Raw genomic sequence first — 23360 nt, forward strand, 5'->3', positions numbered from 1 at the left:
TGATCTCCATCCAGGAGGGCAAGTCATAACACAAGGATTGAAAAGGATTTGCCAGTAGATTGCCAACTTGATTCATGATGATCAATGACTGCTTGTCTAGCTTTCTACCTAAGATTTTTTAAAGTATCAAAGTCCAATCAAAGCTATGTAATTTGACATAATTTTGTCTGTGGCCAATGACCTAATGTAAGTCTATGGCAGCACCCAAGGGGCTTGAATTTTTGAGCTTTACCAGTAGAGCTACCAGTTTTGCGTTGAAGTAGTGTCCGCATGAGTGAACACTGAGCCAATCACAGAACAACCAGAGAACATTACCAACCCCTACACTCCGTATTTTCCGCTGGCTGCCCCACCACTACAGAAAGCACTGAGCTAGGCTGAAACACCTGTATTTTGGAGCTGCATTACTCTTTAAGGTTAACAGGTGGGGCTCAAAACCCTGCCCTAAATGACTCGTCGCCGCTGAGTGCTATCACTAATGCCCAGCTTGTGCATTAAGGCCAGAAACCTCGCATACCTTTTTTTTTCTTTTTTCGCGACTTTCAAATCATAGTTGCATACCTCATGTATCCTAGCCCATAGGCCTATATGTTTTGATAAGGTTTGTATTAGAGGTCGACCGATTATGATTTCTCAACGCCGATACCGATTATTGGAGGACCAAAAAAGCCGATACCGATTAACCGGCCTGTTTATTTTTAAATGTTTTATTTATCTTACATATATCCTAATGTTTGTATCACAACTAAAGTCGCATAAATATCTCGAAATGAAGCATATAGGAGGACCAGTTTCTTTGTTAACCGCTCAACACAGAATAGCTGCATGTGCGCACTTCTTTTGAAATCGTTTGGAGAAAATATCCTATCATGGAATTCCAAGCACATCTTGTCTGCTAAATTAACTAGTGTAGCCCACAGCCATATGGCATAGCCTCAGAGTGCTATTCTGTTCTTCTGAAATAGACTACATTTTCTTCATATCGTGTTTCTTTAGACCTGTCAAAAATAAGTAATGGATATATTGTGATGGTGGCTTGTTTAGGCTAGGCTTGTTTAGGCTATGCTTGTTTAGGCTATGCTTGTTTAGGCTATGCTTGGAAGCCAGGAGATGCTACACATGCTTATACTAATAGCGGTCAATTACCATGAGACCAGCAGTTATTTGCTGACAATTACTTGGCTGACAAAATTTCATGACTGCCACAGCCCTAGGTAGGGGAAATATTAAAATGTACATGTCCTATAATATGTTGTGGTGATGACCCTTTGACCTTCTGTGTTTGTGTCTATCTGGACATCAGTAAGAGTGTGGAGTACAGCCAGAAGACCATGGATGAGGCTCTGCAGAAGGTGAAGGCAATGAGGGCTGACCTGGGAGGTACAGAGATCCTCCAGCCTTTAAAACATATCTACAGCCAGCCCTGCCTCCCCGACCAGCCCAGACAGGTAACTTACACACCTTACATAAACAAACACCCCATAGACAAATGTGTCTGCACTTTCTGAAACGATGGTTCCATTGAGAAGCTCAGGCATTACTTTACTGTGGGTTATACAGTGATATTAGGGATGCTCTTTACTGTGGGGTTATACAATGACCGTAGGGATGATCTTTACTGTGGGTTATACACTGACATTAGGGATGATCTTTACTGTGGGTTATACGGTGACATTAGGGATGATCTTTACTGTGGGTTATACAGTGACCGTAGGGATGATCTTTACTGTGGGTTATACACTGACAGTAGGGATGATCTTTACTGTGGGTTATACAGTGACCGTAGGGATGATCTTTACTGTTGGTTATACACTGACAGTAGGGATGATCTTTACTATGTGTTATACACTGACAGTAGGGATGATCTTTACTGTGGGTTATACACTGACAGTAGGGATGATCTTTACTGTGGGTTATACACTGACAATAGTGATGATCTTTACTGTGGGTTATACAGTGACAGTAGGGATGATCTTTACTGTTGGTTATACAGTGACCGTAGGGATGATCTTTACTGTGGGTTATACAGTGACCATAGGGATGATCTTTACTGTGGGTTATACAGTGACATTAGGGATGATCTTTACACTGACAGTAGGGATGATCTTTACTGTGGGTTATACAGTGACCGTAGGGATGATCTTTACTGTGGGTTATACAGTGACAGTAGGGATGATCTTTACTGTGGGTTATACAGTGACAGTAGGGATGATCTTTACTGTGGGTTATACAGTGACAGTGGGGATGATCTTTACTGTGGGTTATACAGTGACAGTGGGGATGATCTTTACTGTGGGTTATACAGTGACAGTGGGGATGATCTTTACTGTGGGTTATACAGTGACAGTGGGGATGATCTTTACTGTGGGTTATACAGTGACAGTGGGGATGATCTTTACTGTGGGTTATACAGTGACAGTAGGGATGATCTTTACTGTGGGTTATACAGTGACAGTAGGGATTATCTTTACTGTGGGTTATAGAGTGACAGTAGGGATTATCTTTACTGTGGGTTATACACTGACAGTTGGGATGATCTTTACTGTGGGTTATACAGTGACATTAGGGATGATCTTTACTGTGGGTTATACAGTGACATTAGGGATGATCTTTACTGTGGGTTATACACTGACAGTAGGGATGATCTTTACTGTGGGTTATACAGTGACCGTAGGGATGATCTTTATTGTTGGTTATACAGTGACCGTAGGGATGATCTTTACTGTGTGTTATACACTGACAGTAGGGATGATCTTTACTGTGGGTTATACACTGACAGTAGGGATGATCTTTACTGTTGGTTATATACAGTGACAGTAGGGATGATCTTTACTGTGGCTTATACAGTGACATTAGGGATGATCTTTACTGTGGGTTATACAGGGACATTAGGGATGATCTTTACTGTGGATTATACAGTGATGGTAGGGATGATCTTTACTGTGGGTTATACACTGACAGTAGTGATGATCTTTACTGTTGGTTATACACTGACAGTAGTGATGATCTTTACTGTTGGTTATACAGTGACAGTAGGGATGATCTTTACTGTGGGTTATACAGTGACAGTGGGGATGATCTTTACTGTGGGTTATACAGTGACAGTAGGGATGATCTTTACTGTGGGTTATACAGTGACAGTGGGGATGATCTTTACTGTGGGTTATACAGTGACAGTAGGGATGATCTTTACTGTTGGTTATACAGTGACAGTAGGGATGATCTTTACTGTGGGTTATACAGTGACAGTGGGGATGATCTTTACTGTGGGTTATACAGTGACAGTAGGGATGATCTTTACTGTGGGTTATACAGTGATGGTAGGGATGATCTTTACTGTGGGTTATACACTGACAGTAGTGATGATCTTTACTGTTGGTTAAACAGTGACATTAGGGATGATCCTTTTTCATCAGCTGTCCAGCTACAGTGAAAATAATTTCTACTGAACACAAATATAAATGCAACATATAACAATTTCTAAGGTTTACAGTTCAGTGGTGTAAAGTCCTTATGTAGTTTTTTGGGGTAACTTTACTTTACTATTTGTATTTTTGACTACTTTTTCTTCACTATATTCCTAACACACACATTGTCATTTTTACTCCATACATTTTCCCTGACAACCCAAAGTACTCATTACATGTTGAATGCTTAGCAGGACAGGAAAATTGTGAAATTCACGCACTTATCAACACACATGCATCTTTTGTAAATAATTTTGGAGTGTGCCCCTGGATATCCATACATTTTAAAAACAAGAAACTGGTGCTTTGCATAATAAGTGACTTCTACTTTTGATACTTAAGTATATTTTAGCATTTACATTTACTTTTCATACCTTTCTGGACTACCCATCCCGGATCCGGGATCATTCTCATCAGAAACGCTGACTAGCATAGCCTAGCCTAGCGCCACAGGGAATATAATATAATTTCATGAAATCACAAGTCCAATACAGCAAATGAAAGATAAACATCTTTTGAATCCAGCCAACATGTCCGATTTTTAAAATGTTTTACAGCGAAAACACAACATATATTTATGTTAGCTCACCACAATAGCCCAACACACGCCATTTTTTCACCCCAAAGATAGCTTTCACAAAGCCCACAAATAGAGATAAAATTAATCACTAACCTTTGAACAACTTCATCAGATGACAGTCTTATGACATCATGTTATACAATACATTTATGTTTTGTTCGAAAATGTGCATATTTATAGCTACAAATCGTGGTTTGGCAACATGGTCACAAATGGCTCCAAAATGTCCGGAGAAATTTTAGAGAGTCACGTAATCTAACAGAAAAACTCATCATAAACTTTGCTGAAAAATACATGTTGTACATATAATTAAAGATTCACTGGTTCTTAATGCAACCGCTGTGTTAGATTTCAAAATATAACTTTAGTAAAAAGCACAGCATGCAATAATCTGAGACAGCGCTCAGCCATTCTCCGCCATGTTGGAGTCAACAGAGTCAACAAAAATACGAAATAACATCATAAATATTCCCTTACCTTTGATGAACTTTCATCAGAATGCAGTGCCAGGAATCCTAGTTCCACAATAAATCGTTGTTTTGTTTTAGAATGTCCATTTCTTCTGTCGAATTAGCAACTTTGGCTAGCATGTGTAGCTCACGTGTCCATGAAGATTTGACGCATGAACGAAAAATTCAAAAAGTGATAATGAAAGTCGAATAAACTGGTCAAACTCAGTTGAGAATCCATCTTTAGGATGTTTTTCTCATATATATCCAATAACGTCCCAGACGGAGCATTTCTTCGTGTCTACCTAACGCATTGCAGATATGACACACCCAAGTGCGTAGCCAAATACTGCCAATATGGCTGACCTCTCACTCCAAAGACTCTCATCCGGTCCCACATAAGGCTAGACACTTCATTCCACGTTCTACTGCCTGTTGACATCTAGTGGAAGGCGTATGAAGTGCATACAGATCCATAAATACAAGGCAATTGAATAGGCGATGCCTTTCAGAGACCCATTTCAGAATTTTCACTTCCTGTTTGGAAGTTTGCCTGCCAAATGAGTTCTGTTTTACTCACAGATATAATTCAAACAGTTTTAGAAACTTCAGTCTTTTCTATCCAATAGTAATAATAATATGCATATCATATGATCTAGGACAGAGTACGAGGCCGTTTAAATTGGGCACATTTTTATCCAAAAGTGAAAAGGGTGCCCCCTATTTCCAAGAAGTTTTAAGTATATTTAAAACCGAATACTTTTACTCAAGTAGTATTTTACAGGGTGACATTCACTTTTACTTTAATAGAAAGTTACTCAAGTATCTATATTTTTACTCATGTATGACAATTGTGTACCTTTTCCACCACTGACGGTTCATAAAAGGAAATCAGTCAATTGAAATACATTGATAAGGCCCTAATCTTAGGTTTCACATGACTGGGTAGGGGTGCAGCCATAACCCCACCCATTTTGGAGCCAAGCACACCCACTGGGGATCCAAGCCCAGCCAATCAGATTGAGTTTCTCCCCACAAAAGGGCATTATTACTGACAGAAATACCCCTCAGTTTCATCAGCTGTCCAGGTGGCTGGTCTCAGATGATCCTGACGGTGAAGAAGGCGGATGTGGAGGTCCTGGGCTGGCGTGGTTACACGTGGTCTGCGGTTGTGAGGCCGGTTGGACGTACTGCCAAATTCTCTAAAACAACATTGGAGGTGGTTTATGGTAGAGCTATTCAATTCTCTGGCAACAGCTCTGGTGGACATTCCTGCAGTCAGCACGCCAATTGCACGCTCCCTCAAAGACATCTATGGAATTGTGGTGTTTGACAAAACTGCACATTTTAATGTGGCCTTTTGTTGACCCCAGCACTTGTGTAATGATCATGCTGTTTAATCAGCTTCTTGGTATGCCACACCTGTCAGGTGGATGGATTATCTTGGCAAAGGAGAAATGCTCACTAACAGGGGAAGTAAAGAAATTTGGCCACAATTTGAGACCAATAAGCTTTTTGTGCAAATGGAACATTCCTGGGATCTATTATTTCAGCTCATGAACCATGGGACCAACACTTTACATGTTATATTTTTGTTCAGTATAAATGCCTCTGCCAAAGCCTGCCACCTTATCCTCCAACGGAGACATTTCTTTATAAATGCCTGCATGTCCTTTTTATTGACTGTATTTAGTTTGGTTTATGCATACATGACGTATAGTATATTATAAACTGGGTGGTTCGAGACCTGAATGATTGGCTGACAGCCGTGGTATCAGACTGTATATCACGGGTATGATAACATGTATTTGTAATAGCAATAAGGCACCTTTGTGATATATGGCCAATATACCACGGCTAAGGACTGTGTCCACGCACTCCGCGTGCGTCGTTACACACCACCTCGGGCCTTATTGTTTAAATAACTGTTACCAATAATGTAGTTGATGTAATGTATTATAGTTGACGCCAAAGGAACCATTGTACCACGTTTGACTAAGTTTGTTTCCTAATATCTAAACTCTGAGTGGTCCACAATGTAGTTTTTTAAAATATGTCAATTACTGTATCATTGTGGAGATTTTTTTTAAATCTTTTTTTCCAATCACCTCACTCTTCGGTCTTTTAAATGCCTTACACACAATGTGAGTCATACAGTTTCCTCCGGAAACACCTTTAACTCCTCCCACCTTTCCATATGTAACACCTGGCATATGAACCCGGGTCTCCCACGAGAGCAACCAATGTCTTCGATCATGAAGAAATTCCCTCTTGGGCCGAGGGTTTTGAAGTTCGCAGGTGGGGGTACATCATCACGTGACCATGACCTAATGTCTGCTACATTCACCCCCTCCCCCACAAGAGACCGTACCACGTGAGGTAGCTGCATCCCAATATGGTGACCAGAGTATGGGCGAGTGGGTGTGTCTAAAGGAAAGTAGTGGGCGTGTGGAAAGGAACGGGTGTGTCAAACTCTACTAGAGGTTGGGTGGTTTTTATTGAGCTGTGTTTGGTTTTTATTGAGCTGTGTTTCTTAACATACAAATATTGTACATTGAGCTACAATACCATGAGAGTTTGGACTTCTGTTTTGAAGCCAGAGGATGAGTCTGAGTCCTATTTCCATGTTAGTTTTACACAAATAACTGTACATTTCCAGTTATAAAACTGAGGGTAGGTATATACTATACTTGAGTATAGCTGCGGAGCTTACGCAAGTCCGAATTTCTTATAGCCTAATTTTCTAGACCTCAATGTACAGCAACATTTTTAGACAACACTGCAGAACACCTCCCATATGCACACATACTCCGCTGTGGGGCTTACCAGACACACATTTTACATCATTTTCAAGACAATGTAGCAGAACAAATATCACAATAAAATAAATCAATGTAGGCTTCCAAAGTGGTGCAGCGGTCTAAGGCACTGCAGACACCCTGGTTCGAATCCAGGCTGTATTACAACCGGCCGTGATTGGGAGTCCCATAGGGCGGCGCACAATTGGCCCAGCGTCATCTGGGTTTGGCCGGTGTAGGCCGTCATTGTAAATAAGAATTTGTTCTTAACTGACTTGCCTAGTTAAATAAATAAAAATACTGCAGAACACACACATGAGAATATATAGGCCTCCTGCCTGTGGTAATATGAAGCACATATTCTTGTTCTATGCTGTGAAGGTGAAGGGAAAAAAATGTCCTACCTTGAGTTTTCAAGACCTCTCACAATGACTCTCCCCATGTCAAGTCCATTTAACTCCTGAGAGTCAACTTCTTGCTCGAAGCCATGAGCGGGCATGTGGCTGTGATATTTAACCTTCTAAGGCTGTTCTGAAGACTCTGGCTGTAGTGTCTATTTTTTATTTTTATTTTGAGTGTTAACCTAGGTGTCCTCTTTAGCCTTGTCTACAAGGCTTGCTGCCACCAAATGCGCCTTGGTTCAGGCATGTTCAAAAACCTTCTTTCTGAGGGCTCTTGTTTTTTTACGTCTCCGCTGTGGGGCTTACCAGACACAACATAGGATGTTAATTTACTGTACATGCCACGCACTCTTTTTCTAGTTTAATCCCTTCCGTCATTTCTAGACCGAGGCTCCTTACCTTTTTGCATGTTGTACAGGCCAACTTTGAATTCTGCATGACAAGCTGGGGTTATACGTTTGCTTGTTGTTGAATTGCACCTGCTCCGAGCACTTCGTCAGTTGATGCACTGCCCCCCTCCCCCCCAGGGGTGGTATACATGAGGACCACCACAGGAAAGGAAGACCCAGAGTTACCTCTGCTGCAGAGGATAAGTTCATTAGAGTTAACTACTCCTCAGATTGCAACCCAAATAAATGCTTCACAGAGTTCAAGTAACAGACACATTTCAACATCAACTGTTTTCCGAATCAGGCCTTCATGATCAAATTGCTGCAAAGAAACCACTACTAATGGACACCAATAAGAAATACTTTCTTGGGCCAAGAAACACGAGCAATGGACATTAGACCAGTGGAAATCAAATAATTGTATTAGTCACATGCGCAGAATACATCTGGTGAAATACTTAATTACAAGCCCCTAACCAACAATGCAGTTAAAAAAATACGAATAAGAAATAAAACAAACAAGTAATTAAAGAGCAGCAGTAAAATAACAATAGCAAGACTATATACAGGTTAGTCGAGATAATTGAGGTAACATATACATGTAGCTAGAGTTATTAAAGTGACTATGCATAGATAATAAGAGAGTAGGAGCGGTGTAAAAGAGGGGGGGGCAATGCAAATAGTCTGGGTAGCCATTTGATTAGATGTTCATGTGTCTTAAGGCTTGGGGTTAGAAGCTGTTTAGAAGCCTCTTGGACCGAGACTTGGCGCCCCGGTACCGCTTGCCATGTAGTAGCAGAGAGAACAGTCCATGACTAGGGTAGTTGGAGTCTTTGTCAATGCCTGGTATAGAGATCCTGGATGGCAGGAAGCTTGGCCCCAGTGATGTACAGGGCCATACGCACTACCCTCTGTAGTGCCTTGCGGTTGCAGACAGTGATGCAACCAGTCAGGATGCTCTCGATGGTGCAGCTGTAGAACCTTTTTGAGGATCTGAGAACCCATGCCAAATCTTTTCAGTCTCCTGGGGAATAGGTTCTGTCATGCCCTCTTCACGACTATCTTGGTGTGCTTGGACCATGTTAGTTTGTTGATGTGGACACCAAGGAACTTGAAGCTCTCAACCTGCTCCACTGCAGCCCCATCGATGAGAATGAGGGCGTGTTCGGTCCTCCTTTTCCTGTAGTCCAAAATCATCTCCTTAGTCTTGATCACATTGAGGGAGAGGTTGTGGTCCTGGCACCACACGGACAGGTCTCTGATCTCCCTATAGGCTGTTTCGTCATTGTCTGTGATCAGGCCTACCACTGTTGTGTTGGAGTCGTGCCTGGCCGTGCAGTCATGAGTGAACAGGGAGTACAGGAGGGGACTGAGTACGCACCCCTGAGGGACCCCTGTGTTGAGGATCAGCGTGGCGGATGTCTTGTTACCTACCCTTACCACCTGTGGGCGGCCTGTCAGGAAGTCCAGGATCCAGTTGCAGAGGGAGTTGTTTAGTCCCAGGGTCTTTAGCTTATTGATGAGCTTTGAGTGTTGAACGCTGAGCTGTAGTCAATGAATAGCATTCTCACATAGGTGTTCCTTTTGACTAGGCATCATCGATGCACTTATTGATGAAGCCATTGACTGATGTGGTATACTCCTCAATGCCATCGGAAGAATCCTGGAACATAATCCAGTCTGTGCTAGCAAAACAGTCCTGTAGCTTTGCATCTGCTTCATCTGACCACTTTTTTATTGACTGAGTCACTGGTGCTTCCTGCTTAAATTTGAGCTTTTAAGCAGGAATCAGGAGGATAGAATGATGGTCAGATTTGCCAAATGGAGGGCGAGGGAGAGCTTTGTTACGCTTCTCTGTGTGTGGAGGAAAAGTGGTCTAGAGTTTTTCTCCCCCTCTGGTTGCATATTTAACATGCTGATAGAAATTTGGTAAAATGGATTTAAGTTTCTGTTAGTGGAATTAAATAATTCCTACAATATACTCATTAATTATTCAATCTGTCTATTTATAAGAATTTGTAAGATACTTATTACCATAAAATAGACAGGATACAGTCATATTAAAATTAGATAATAGTGTTTATTCTCGGAGCACGCTCCCATTTGATCATAAACACAGGTTTATATACAATATATGACGTCATAGATTACAGAATGAGTCTCATTGTCCTGACAAATAGAAAACAGGTTCAAAAGTTCATTCTAACCTCACAGGGCACTCACATGAAACACCATATAATCATTTATCCTGAAGGCTCACTATAATTGATTACCACTTTAGCAGACAACTCAAGATAATGGAATACCTAAAAAGTTTATCTAAACACCTCAGGCTAAGTTGGGTCAGTTCACCCATAGTTTAACGACCCTTTCTGCTTATTTTATGACCCACAACACAAATCTCTTTTCCCCAGGCATGCAGAGTTCAATTAGTTATAGTTTTATCTAAAGCTAGAATTTGTTTTAACTATTTATTAACAAAATTCCTAACAGTTTCCCTGCAATAAAGTCCTCGGCCACTAGGAGTGCCGCCTCTGGATTTGCGTTTTCCTTTTTGCTTATGGCGGAATACAGCTCATTGAGTGCAGTCTTAGTGCCAGCATCGGTCTGTGGTGGTATGTAGACAGCTACGAAAAATACAGATAACCCTCTAGGTAGATAGTGTGGTCTACAGCTTATCATTTAGATACTCCACCTCATGCGAGCAAAACCTGTCCTTTAGTCTGAGTCCAAATTTGAGATTTTGGGTTCCAACTGCCGTGTCTTTGTGAGATGCAGAGTAGGTGAACGGATGATCTCTGCATGTGTGGTTCCCACCGTGAAGCATGCAGGAGGTGTGGGGGTGCTTTGCTGGTGACACTGTCAGTGATTTTATTTAGAGTTCAAGGCACACTTAACCAGGACAATGACCGAACACACCTCCAAGCTGTGTAAGGGCTATTTGACCAAGAAGGAGAGTGATGGAGTGCTGAATCAGATGACCTGGCCTCCACAATCACCCGACCTCAACCCAATTGAGATGGTTTGGGATGAGTCAGCCTGCAGAGTGAAGGAAAAGCAGCCAACAAGTGCTCAGCATATGTGGGAACCCCTTCAAGACTGTTGGAAAAGCATTCCAGGTGAAGCTGGTTGAGAGAATGCCAAGAGTGTGCAAAGCTGTCAATAAGGCAAAGGGTGGCTACTTTGAAGAATCTAAAATATAAAACACTACAGGATTCCATGTGTTTTTTTCATAGTTTTGATGTCTTCACTATTATTCTACAATGTAGAAAATAGTAAAAACAAAGAAAAACCCTTGAATGAGTAAGTGTTGTAAATCTTTTGACCGGAAGTGTAAATGGTTATCAATATTAGTTATTTAATGTGTAGGCTGCTTTTTTTACTTGAAATAAAATAATGTAAGCAAAACAAAATGGCCACGTAGCTACTGCCAGCCACACAATCGTGATACACAACAGGAATCACTTCAAGTCGGCAGGCACAACACAGGAGCATTAATCGCAGGCTTACTATCGACTTGTAGCCCAATCAACCACGCAAAACTATCTCAATTGGAAGCAAATCTGCCCAATTAGCTGATTCGGTTTCCATACACCCTCTCTCGAAACACCCACTCGCCCATACTCTGGTTGTCATATTGGGCTGCAGCTACCCATACTTGCCCCATGTTATGCACCAATGTAACACGTGTCTCCCACGGGGGCAACCAAGGTCTTAGTCCAAGAGTGAGCGCACACACAGGTTATTTTTTTGAAGTTTGCAGGCGGGGCTACCTCATCACATGACAATGACTGACTCATGTCCGCTACACTCCACTACAATGGCATGTTTAGTTACATCCAACCAAACAGTATCTTTTGAGTGTGTGGTATTTACAGTACCATGCATTTCTTACTGGGACAGCAAATAGACTTGTGTTTTTGGTTACTGAAGAAACATTCTCTGTATACTTCAAGGCTGCATGTACATTATTTAACATTAACACATGATGAACATATCCTCTTTGTCGTCCTCAGCTCTTCTTGTTCACTGATGGTGAGGTGGGGAACACCAAGGAAGTCCTGGATCTGGTGAAGGCAAATGCTGGCTCTCACAGGTGGGCCCACAAGCACTGTTTCCCCTATCATTACCTAGCTATGGGAGCCCTGCTTTAACTAACTCTGTTACCTCCCACCTGAAAGGTAAGGGACAGTTCTAAAATTACTGTTATTGGGGAGTTGTCCACAATAGGGGAGTGTTGTGGTGTTTTTATTGGGCGCAGGGGAGGGTAGTGGTGTTTTTATTGGGCGCACGGGAGGGTAGTGGTGTTTTTATTGGGCGCACGGGAGGGTAGTGGTGTTTTTATTGGGCGCACGGGAGGGTAGTGGTGTTTTTATTGGGCGCACGGGAGGGTAGTGGTGTTTTTATTGGGCGCACGGGAGGGTAGTGGTGTTTTTATTGGGCGCACGGGAGGGTAGTGGTGTTTTTATTGGGCGCACGGGAGGGTAGTGGTGTTTTTATTGGGCGCAGGGGAGGGTAGTGGTGTTTTTATTGGGCGCAGGGGAGGGTAGTGGTGTTTTTATTGGGCGCACGGGAGGGTAGTGGTGTTTTTATTGGGCGCAGGGGAGGGTAGTGGTGTTTTTATTGGGCGCAGGGGAGGGTAGTGGTGTTTTTATTGGGCGCAGGGGAGGGTAGTGGTGTTTTTATTGGGCGCAGGGGAGGGTAGTGGTGTTTTTATTGGGCGCAGGGGAGGGTAGTGGTGTTTTTATTGGGCGCAGGGGAGGGTTGTAAGTAATGTCCCTTCCAAGCTGCGCGTGATAATCAGATTTCCCCTTGCTGATCATTGTCTGCACCCGGGTCTGATCGTAGTGTAATGAGACGGGCAGGGAGAGGGAGCGCAGCTCACCTTTCTGGCCCGTAGCCCTGCGTGGCATCCACTGTGCCACAAAACATGCTGCAGTAGTAAAGATGATATCCACCTTTAGAAACACAGGGTCGCTACTGGTATTTGTGGTGGAAATCATTCTTTTTGCATTAATACTGAAAATGTGTACATGTGGAAAAATATAAAAGGGGATGGTCATGTGAAAATATTTTCAAACATTGGGAACTGTCCCTAACTGGTTTCAATAGACTTTGTTACAGAGGCCATTGCACCTGTCTGGAAAGTAAAGCCAGTGGAATCTTTGTTTACAACGTTCTAACCACTGGTCTTTTTGACTCAAAAGATTCATTGTTAAACTTAATCTAATGTAAACCTATCCAACCTGGTTGTGGGCAGCAGTGTGGGAGATTATGTAGGTTAGGGGTTTTTCACCCCTGTGAGAATACAAAAGCTTCTGTATTGATGATTCTTCCTGTACAGTTATGTTTTAATTCAGTCAGCCCACAAGCACAAGAAAACGATACCAGTGATTTGTTTGATAGCCTTATTTTGGTATTTGACAACAACAATAATACTGTTTCCTGGGTGTGCCCCTGCTAGGTGCTTCTCCTTTGGGATTGGAGAGGGGGCCAGCTCTGCTCTCATCTCTGGGGTGGCCAAGCAGGGCGGAGGGCACGCACAGTTTATCACAGGACAGGACAGGATGCAGCCCAAAGTAAGAGAGTGAGAGGGTGAGAGGGTAAGAGGGTGGGAAAGTGTGTGTGTGCATACGTAAAGAGGGCTGTATTGGTTAGAAATGATTTCATCACCTGCCTTGTTCTCTCTACCGCTTCTTCTCTCTCCCTCTTCCCCTCCCTCCCTCCCTCCCTCCCTCCCTCCCTCCCTCCCTCCGGTTTGCCCTGCCGCCGGCTGTGGTGGACATCTCAGTCAAGTGGAATGTCCCAAAGGGGGTGTCTGTCACCCCTCTGTCTCCACCAATCAGAGTGCTCTTCCAGGGTCAAAGGGCACTGCTGTATGCCCAGCTCACTGGGAAGGTGAGGGCTCTGCCTTCTCCTGTTATGAGTGTTAATATTGTTTAACATACAGTATGTCAATGTTCAAAGGGCACTGGAAAGGTCATAACTATTTGTTTGGTCACGGTCCACGTGTTTCACTCAACCCCATATTTCCTTGTTTTCTCTCTATATCGTTCTGCCTCTCTGTCTTTCTCTATCTCCTTATCTCAGAGCTCAGGGGACACAGAGGGCTCAGTGACAGTGAAGTACAGCCTAGCTGAGCAGCCTGTTGAGAACCAGCTGAGCTTCAGTCTCAAGCCTACAGAGGACACTGGGTAAAAACAACACTGTTTATACTATTTACAGTGTGCAGGCCTTGGTCAGATACATTAAGGGAATGTGCCACCACTTACAGACAAGACTGCCATGACCCTCCATTAACAGAAACAGTGCCAGCACTACTAATGCATTTCAGCTATGTAGTATGATTTGATACCCCCATCCCATCATCAACCCTCCTCTCTTAAGCTCTCTATCCCTCCTCTCCCCCACTCCAACATCTTTATCTCTCTATCCCTCCTCTCCCCCTCTCCCCCACTCCAACATCTTAATCTCTCTATCCCTCCTCTCCCCCACTCCAACATCTTAATCTCTCTATCCCTCATCTCCTTCACCCCACCATCTATACCTCTCCATCCCTCCTCTCCCCCACTCCATCTTAATCTCTCTATCCCTCCTCTCCCCCACTCCATCTTAATCTCTCTATCCCTCCTCTCCCTCACCCCACCATCTATACCTCTCTATCCCTCCTCTTCCCCACTCCATCTTAATCTCTCTATCCCTCCTCTCCCCCACTCCATCTTAATCTCTCTATCCCTCCTCTCCTTCACCCCACCATCTATACCTCTCTATCCCTCCTCTCCCCCACTCCATCTTAATCTCTCTATCCCTCCTCTCCTTCACCCCACCAACTATACCTCTCTATCCCTGCTCTCCCCCACTCCAACATCTTAATCTCTCTATCCCTCCTCTCCCCCACTCCAACATCTTAATCTCTCCATCCCTCCTCTCCCTCACCCCACCATCTATACCTCTCTATCCCTCCTCTCCCTCACCCCACCATCTATACCTCTCTATCCCTCCTCTCCCTCACCCCACCATCTATACCTCTCTATCCCTCCTCTCCCTCACCCCACCATCTTAATCTCTACCCCTCCTCTCCCCCACTCCAACATCTTAATCTCTCTATCCCTCCTCTCCCTCACCCCACCATCTATACCTCTCTATCCCTCCTCTCCCTCACCCCAACATCTTAATCTCTCTATCCCTCCTCTCCCCCACTCCAACATCTTAATCTCTCTATCCCTCCTCTCCCCCACTCCAACATCTTAATCTTTATCTCTCCTCTCCCTCACCCCACCATCTATACCTCTCTATCCCCCCACTCCACCATCTTAATCTCTCTATCCCTCCTCTCCAGACTGACCGTCCACAGGCTGGGGGCTCGAACCCTGATCCGCTTCCTGGAGATGGAAGAGAGACAGGGGGATGGGGAGAAGGGAGTGAAAGAGAAGGTGGTAGAGCTCAGTGTTCAATCAGGAGTGAGCAGTGCCTTTACTGCCTTCATCGCTGTCCACAAAGTAGATGGAGAGGCTGTGCAAGGACCGATGCTACGCAGACAAGTCCCCACGCCAAGTGAGTGAGTGAGTGTGTGTGTGTGACAGAGGCTGTGCAAATAAATGATTTAATTCAGATTTGATGTATAGTGTGGAATGTGTTATAGGTGCGAGCTAATTCATAAATGTGTTCTGTGTGTGTTCCTATACGTTTGTACCCAGTGACCTGTGTGTTGTTTTTTTCCTTCTTTCTCAGTGTTGTGTCAGAGATCCAGGACCATGTCCTTGCTGCGTAGCTCGGCTATGCCAGGGAGGATGCAGGGTAGTATGGCTATGCACCAGAGGATGTACAGGGGTCTAAAGGGAGCTTTACTGGGAAAAGGTCTGTGGTACTTTACAGCACAAGGACTTTACCACTGTTTTTACAGTTAGGGTTAGGGTGACCCAGTTAACCACTGGTGCTATAACGGAACAGTTAAGGTACTAGGTATGTGACCGTTTCGGTCATTTGTAACCATTCTGACCATTTGTTGTCCCATCAGACTCTGGTGATGATGTATCAGACTCTGACATAAACTACAGAGGTAATTTTAAAGGTTCATGTCTGTGTTAACCTCATTTCAAGTACCTGTTATTCACATGGGAATTGTAACACAGTTTGATACTCCCCAAAGCGTATCTATTTATTGTGATTGTATTACTTAAGCCCAGTATAAGGACTTTAGCACTGTTTTTAGGGTATATGGGTTTTCGTCGTCCGAGGAAGAGGAATGGGACGAAAGTGCAGCGTGGTAAGTGTTCATTACTTTTTATTTAAACTGAACACTAAACAAAAACAACAAAGTGAATAACCGAAACTGAAACAGTCCTGTCAGGTGCAAAACACTAAACAGAAGATCAACTACCCACAAAAACCATGTGGGAAAAAGCTACCTAAGTATGGTTCTCAATCAGAGACAACGATAGACAGCTGCCTCTGATTGAGAACCACACCTTGACCAAACCAAAATAGAGACATAAAAAGCTCTCTACGGTCAGGGCGTGACATAGGGTTAGGGTGACCCAGTTAGCCACTGGTGCTATAATAGAACAGTTAAGGTATTAGGTATGTAACCGTTTCGATCAGTTGTAACCATTCTGACCATTTGTTGACCCATCAGACTCTGACTGTCCAGCCCCAGCCTCTGATCCTGCAATGGACCCTCTCCTCCAGCTGATCTCCCTCCAGAAGGCCTCTGGTTCCTGGGTCCTGGAGGCAGCGTTGGCTGAGGTGCTGGGGAAGACTGAGGAGGAGGTGGCCAAGCCAAAGCCTGCACCGGTAGGTCCACAGAAATAAACTGAGACTCAGCAATATGAGCGTGCTGCAAGACTCTGCACTCACACAGAGTATCTGCATGTATGCTCTGTAGAAAGGCCATCAGCTCTGGACAAAGGCATGATGACCATTGAACTGAATCTCACCATGATTCCCATGATTCAGTATCCTTATCTTCTGCCTCCTTCCTCGCTTTCTCATCATCTCTCTTTCTCTTTCCTTTACTCTCTCACTCCATCTGTCTTTGTGTGTGGTTCTGTCTCTCTCGCGGTCTCTCTCTCTCTCACTCACTCAGGTGGACCAGGAGGTGTGGGCCACGGTTCTAGCCCTGGTATGGCTCTATGGGTTCAAGATGGAGGCTCAGGAGGAGTGGCAGTTTCTGGCCATGAAGGCAGTATCATGGATCCAGGCTCAGAAAGGTAGCTATAGCTCACTCTCATAGACCTGGCATCTAAACTCTTGGCCTTCGTCTCACCTGATTGGAAATAAATTGTTTAGGTGAAAGCAATTTCCTGGTTGGGATCCACTGTATTACTTAAATTACAAATATTTGTATTTTGAGTATAATCATTCACAATACAATGTTTGTGGTATTTTGTCTTCTAACAAGTGTTTGAAGATGCATTTTGTCCACCCTTGTCCCCATAATGCCACAGTATAATGATAATTGTGCCAGCAGCATACCACCCTGCTTACCACTGCTGGCTTGCTTCTGAAGCTAAGCAGGGTTGGTCCTGGTCAGTCCCTGGATGGGAGACCAGGTGCTGCTGGAAGTGGTGTTGGAGGGCCAGTAGGAGGCACTCTTTCCTCTGGTCTAAACAAAGATCCCAATGCCCCAGGGCAGTGATTGGGGACACTGCTCTGTGTAGGGTGCCGTCTTTCGGATGGGACGTTAAACGGGTGTCCTGACTCTCTGAGGTCATTAAAGATCCCATGGCACTTATCGTAAGAGTAGGGGTGTTAACCCCGGTGTCCTGGCTAAATTCCCAATCTGGCCCTCAACCATCACGGTCACCTAATAATCCCCAGTTTACAATTGGCTCATTCATCCCCCTCCTCTCCCCTGTAACTATTCCCCAGGTCGTTGCTGCAAATGAGAACGTGTTCTCAGTCAACTTACCTGGTAAAATAACGGTAAAATAAAATAAATAAAATAAAATGATCCCTGTCCTGGTAATGTGTGTTTCAGCAGCCAGTGTGTCCGAGTGTGTCCAGGCTGGGAACACCCTTCTGGGTTGCCAGGTGCAGAAAGAAACCCTGGGATTCTGAGACGTTCACCCTGGCTGTCCCCCACATTCCTGCTACTCTACCTGGGGTAAGATATACATGCAAACCCACCTGCTCCTGGTCCCCTCCTCAAAGCAACATGGTGGAACTAGCTACTGTACTGGTCTGAACAAGCCTAATTATCAACCTCTTACCTATATTAGCCTACTGTCATTTAATGTAGGGGCACTTATGTATCTCAATGTATTGGTTGTTATTAACATATCAACATGAATCTATGTATTACATATACAGCTATACTTGTTAGACTTTGCTTTGGTTATCAATTCCATAAAGCCTACTGGAAACAATGTGTTAACAGTACTTGTCATCACTAACCAAAATGCTTGGTAAAATGGAAAGCAAGATGAGTGCCTTTCCTAGTGCCTTTACTGTGTGATCATGTAACACTGTCTATATTCATGTATTTCCTCATATTTTACCACTGTACTTAAATCATATGATAAAATCAATGATATTCTACATGTTGATTGGTCATTTCATCTATTTTATTAATGACTCCACTCTGTTCCTTCTGCATGGAACTCAATGATATTCTATATCTTTATTGGTAATTTTATCTATTTTATTAATGACACCAACCTCTGTTCCTTCTTCATGGAACCTAGATCAGGAGTGGCCAACCCCTCCTGGAGAGCCACTGGGTGTGCAGGCTTTTGTTTCCGCCCTGCTCTAAGGGGTTTAATCTGGGCTGGAACAGAAACCTGCACCTCCAGTAGCTCTCCAGTAGTGTTCGGTAACTCCTGATGAAGAAGAGTAGGGAGGCTAGAAGACCACGTTGAATATAGGTCAGTGTGTTATGATACTTGAAGGCAGAATTATTCACAGACATATACTATGTTTACTACCCAGTTCCTTTACCGTATCCTGAGAAGCTCACCAACCATTCCTACTTGTTGCTTAGTAACGCTGGACCTTTTACCCCATCTACAGGCACAAGACAGGAGAACATCTCTGTACTACAGTGAATGTGTCGCTCCAGCCATTCCCTCGCTGCATGTCTCTCAAATCACATTTTATTGTATATTTATACATATTTAGCAGATGTTACTGTGGGTGTAGCGAAATGCTTGTGTTCCTAGTTCCAACAGTGCAGTAATATCTAACAATTCACAATACACACGTCTAAAAGTAAAGTAATGGAATTAAGAAATATATAAATATTAGGATGTGCAATGTCGGAGTGGCATTGACTAAAATACAGTAGAATGAATAGAATACAATATATTTCATATGAAATGAGTGAAGCCGTATGTAAACATGAATAAAGTGAATAGTGTTCCATTATTAAAGTGACCAGTGATTCCATGTCCATGTATACAGTGCAGCAGCCTCTAAGGTGCAGGGTTAAGATAGATGTTTTTCAGTCTCTGTCCCAGCTTTGATGCACCTGTACTGACCTCGCCTTCTGGATGATAACGGGGTGAACAGGCCGTGATTCGGGTGGTTGATGTCCTTGATGATCTTTTTGGCCTTCCTGTGACATCTGGTGCCGTAGGTGTCCTGAAAGGCAGGCAGTGTGCGTTGGGCAGACCGCACTACCCTCTGGAGAGCCCTGCGGTTGCGGGCGATGCAGATGCCATACCAGGCGGTGATACAGCCCGACAGGATGCTCTGTTGTGCATCTGTAAAGGTTTGTGGGGGTCTTGAGGGCCAAGCTGAATTTCTTCAGCCTCCTGAAGTTGAAGAGGCGTTGTTGCGTTTTCTTCACCACACTGTGTGCACCATTTCAGATTGTCAGTGATGTATATACTGAGGAACTCAAAGCTTTTCACCTTCTCCTCTGCGGTCCTGTCGATCGGGGCATGCTCCCTCTGCTTTTGCCTGAAGTCCACGATCAGCTCCTTGGTTTTGTTGACGTTGAGGTTATTTTCTTGGCACCACTCCACCAGGGCCATCACCTCCCTGTAGGCTGTCTCATCATTGTTGGTTATCAGGCCTGCTACTGTTGTGTAGTCTGCAAACTTGATGATTGAGTTGGAGGCATGCGGGGCCACGCAGTCATGGGTGAACAGGGAGTACAGGAGAGGGCTAAGCACACACCCTTGTGGGGCCCCAGTGTTGAGGGTCAGCGAAGTGGAGAGGTTGTTTCCTACCTTCACCACCTGGGGGCAGCCCTTCAGAAAGCCCAGGACCCAGTTGCACAGGGAGGGGTTGAGACCCAGGACCTCCAGCTTGATGATGAGCTTGGAGGGTACTATGGTGTTGAATGCTGAGCTGTAGTCAATGAACAGCATTCTTACATAGGTATAATTTTTGTCCAGATGGGATAGGGCAGTGTGCAGTGTGATGGCGATTGCGTCATCTGTGGACCGGTTGGGGCGGTATACAAACTGAAGTGGATCTAGGGTGGCCGGTAAAGTGGTGGTGATATGATCCTTGATTAGCCTCTCAAAGCACTTCATGATGACAGAAGTGAGTGCTTGGGGCGGTAGTCATTTAGCTCAGTTATCTTTGCCTTCTCGGGTACAGGAACAATGGTAGCCATCTTGAAGCATGTGGAGGCAACAGACTGGGATAGGGAGTGATTAAATATGTCTGTAAACACACCAGCCAGCTGGTCTGCGCATGCTCTGAGGAAGCGACTAAGGATGCCATCTGGGCTTGCAGCTTTGCGTGGGCTAACATGTTTAAATGTTTTACTCATGTCAGCCACTGAGAAGGAGAGGGGGGGCCGCAGTCTTTGTTAGCGTTCCGCGACGGTGGCACTGTATTATCCTCAAAGCGGACAAAGAAGGTGTTTAGTTTGTCTGGAAGCGTGACGTCGGTGTCCGTGACGTGGCTGTGTTTGTTTTCGTAGTCTGTGATTACCTGTAGACCCTGCCACATACGTCTCATGTCTGAGCCGTTGAATTACAACTCCACCTTGTCCCTGTACCGGCATTTTGCTTGTTTGATTACCTTGCAGAGCGAATAACTACACTGTTTATATTCAGCCATATCTCCAGACCTCTCTTTTGCAGTGGATCTCAGTTTCAGTTTTACGTGAATGCCACCATCCATCCACGGTTTCTGGTTAGGGTAGGTTTTAATGGTCACAGTGGGTACAACGTCTCCAATACACTTATTTATAAAACGCACTCACCAAGTCAGTGTATAGGTCAATATTGTCCTCTGAGGCTGATCGGAACATATTCCAGTCCGCGTGATCAAAACAATCTTGGAGAGTGGCTTCCGATTGGTCAGGCCAGCGTCAAATGGTTCTCGTCACTGGTACATCCTGTTTGAGTTTCTGCCTATAAGCCGGGACGAGCAAGATGGCGTCGTGGTCGGATTTTCCAAAGGGAGGGCTTTGTATGCATTGCGGAAGTTAGAGTAGTAGGGGTCGAGAGTATTAGCCCTACGTGTCATACTGAAAGATTAGTGGAATCTGTGTGGGTAGCTGGACAGGTAGGATGACTGACAGTGAAGGTGAACAAGTGGTCACGTGTCAGGTGACAGAGGAATGGATGAGACTGAGGCAGGAATTCCTTTAACCATAAAGTGGTATATTTACTGAGAAGCCTGTGCTGCATAACAAAGGAAACAAAACCATGTATCCAATCAAATTCATAATCACAAAGATCAAATCATAACAAGCATTCATGATTAACATAATTATGGAATTCAACAATCCAGTTCATTAAGAAGTCAATAGTAATCATCCGTGAGTCATTTAGGCTCGTAACTATTTATCATAAATCATGAAAGAATACAAACCGTGAATGGTGATTCAATCTATAATCCCAATTAGTTTGATATCAAAGTCGATCAGTTAGCAAACAATGACGTTTCTCATTTCACCCTTTCAATTGTCTTCATGTGTACATGTAATTAATTTCATTACATGTTAACCATATCGATTGCATAATTGGCCTATGAGGATCCGTAGGGCCGTGATCCTTGACAATTCACATTACACAATATGTTTGAAGCATGCCCTCCAAGCTGCGCGGTAATAACTATAAACAATAACTGATGGCCCACACTCCCGATCGCAACAGATAGTTCAGATGAAAGGTAACAGAGTCGGTGGACTTACGTGGATTCATGGACGCACAGAACTTCTGGAGCAGACGGAGTTAAGCAGCGAGATCAGGCGATGGCGTTTTCCTCCTTTTATGGGGATGAGATCTGTCGGTCATTGCCACCTGACCTAATTAAAGCGCTCTGGCCCAGCTGAGCAAGTGGCCATGAATTAAAGGATTATTCCACCAACTCCATGGGCCTTTTCTACACATACAATCAATTAGCTGATAAAATGTAGGTAGCATTGTTCTCAAATTTGCTTTGTTAAATTCCCCAGCTACAATAAATGCAGCCTCCGGATATATCGTTTCCAGTTTACATAGAGTCAGTGAAGTTCCTTGAGGGCCGTCTTGGTGATCGCTTGAGGGAGGGGAGGGTGGGGGTGTACACAGCTGTGACTAATAACTGAGGAGAATTCTCTTGGTAGGTAGAATGGCCGACATTTGATTGTAAGGAATTCTAGGTCGGGTGAGCAGAAGGACTTGAGTTCCTGTATGTTGTTATGATTACACCAAGAGTTGTTAATCATAAAGCATACACCCCTTCCTCTTCCTCTTCCCAGAGAGGTGTTTATCTCTGTCGGCGCGATGCATGGAGAAGCCCGGTGGCTGAACCGATTCTGACAACATATCCCGAGAGAGCCATGTTTCCGTGAAACAAACAATGTTACAATCTCAGATGTCAAGAGACTGGACATTGGCGAGTAGTATACTTGGGAGTGTAGAGCGATGTGCCCGTTTTCGAAGCCTGACCAGAAGACCGCTCAGTCTGCCTCTTCTGCGTCACTGTTGTTTTCGGTCAGCTGCTGGGATTAGATCCATTGTCCTGGGTGGTGGTCCGAAGAGAGGATCTGCTTGGGGAAAGTCATATTCCTGGTCGCAATGTTGGTAAATTGACGTTGCTCTTATATCCAGTAGTTCTTCCCGGCTGTATGTAATAAGACTTAAGAATTCATGGGGTAACAATGTAAGAAATAATACTGTAATGAAACAGGCAGGGAGCAGGTCTCGAATCCTCGACCTTCTAGCCCGAAGTCCGGCGCGCTATCGACTGTGCCGGAAAAGCATGCTTGTGCTGCAGGGTCGATTTCCGTGATTATAAACCCAGGGTCGTTGCAATACATTAAAAAAAAATACTGCATAGTTTCCTAAGAACGCGAAGTGTTCGCGCCATTTTATTAATCTAACTTTT

General features: G+C 44.0%; 1 protein-coding gene across 1 annotated transcript in view; it reads left to right on the top strand.

The window, feature by feature from the left end:
* LOC129831780 (von Willebrand factor A domain-containing protein 5A-like) overlaps positions 1–18623 on the top strand; it is a 38694-nt gene extending 20071 nt beyond the window's left edge. Inside the window, exons 9-20 of the mRNA XM_055895218.1 lie at positions 1304–1448; positions 12101–12180; positions 13549–13672; positions 13833–13982; positions 14175–14278; positions 15424–15638; positions 15816–15941; positions 16102–16143; positions 16297–16350; positions 16720–16877; positions 17170–17293; positions 18064–18623. Coding sequence (XP_055751193.1) covers positions 1304–1448; positions 12101–12180; positions 13549–13672; positions 13833–13982; positions 14175–14278; positions 15424–15638; positions 15816–15941; positions 16102–16143; positions 16297–16350; positions 16720–16877; positions 17170–17293; positions 18064–18143 — 1402 coding nt within the window. The 3' untranslated portion in view covers positions 18144–18623. The remainder of the gene's footprint in view (positions 1–1303; positions 1449–12100; positions 12181–13548; positions 13673–13832; positions 13983–14174; positions 14279–15423; positions 15639–15815; positions 15942–16101; positions 16144–16296; positions 16351–16719; positions 16878–17169; positions 17294–18063) is intronic.
* Positions 18624–23360: the final 4737 nt, after the last annotated feature.

Source organism: Salvelinus fontinalis, chromosome 33 (assembly GCF_029448725.1).
Source record: "Salvelinus fontinalis isolate EN_2023a chromosome 33, ASM2944872v1, whole genome shotgun sequence".
Classification (NCBI taxonomy): Eukaryota; Metazoa; Chordata; class Actinopteri; order Salmoniformes; family Salmonidae; genus Salvelinus; species Salvelinus fontinalis.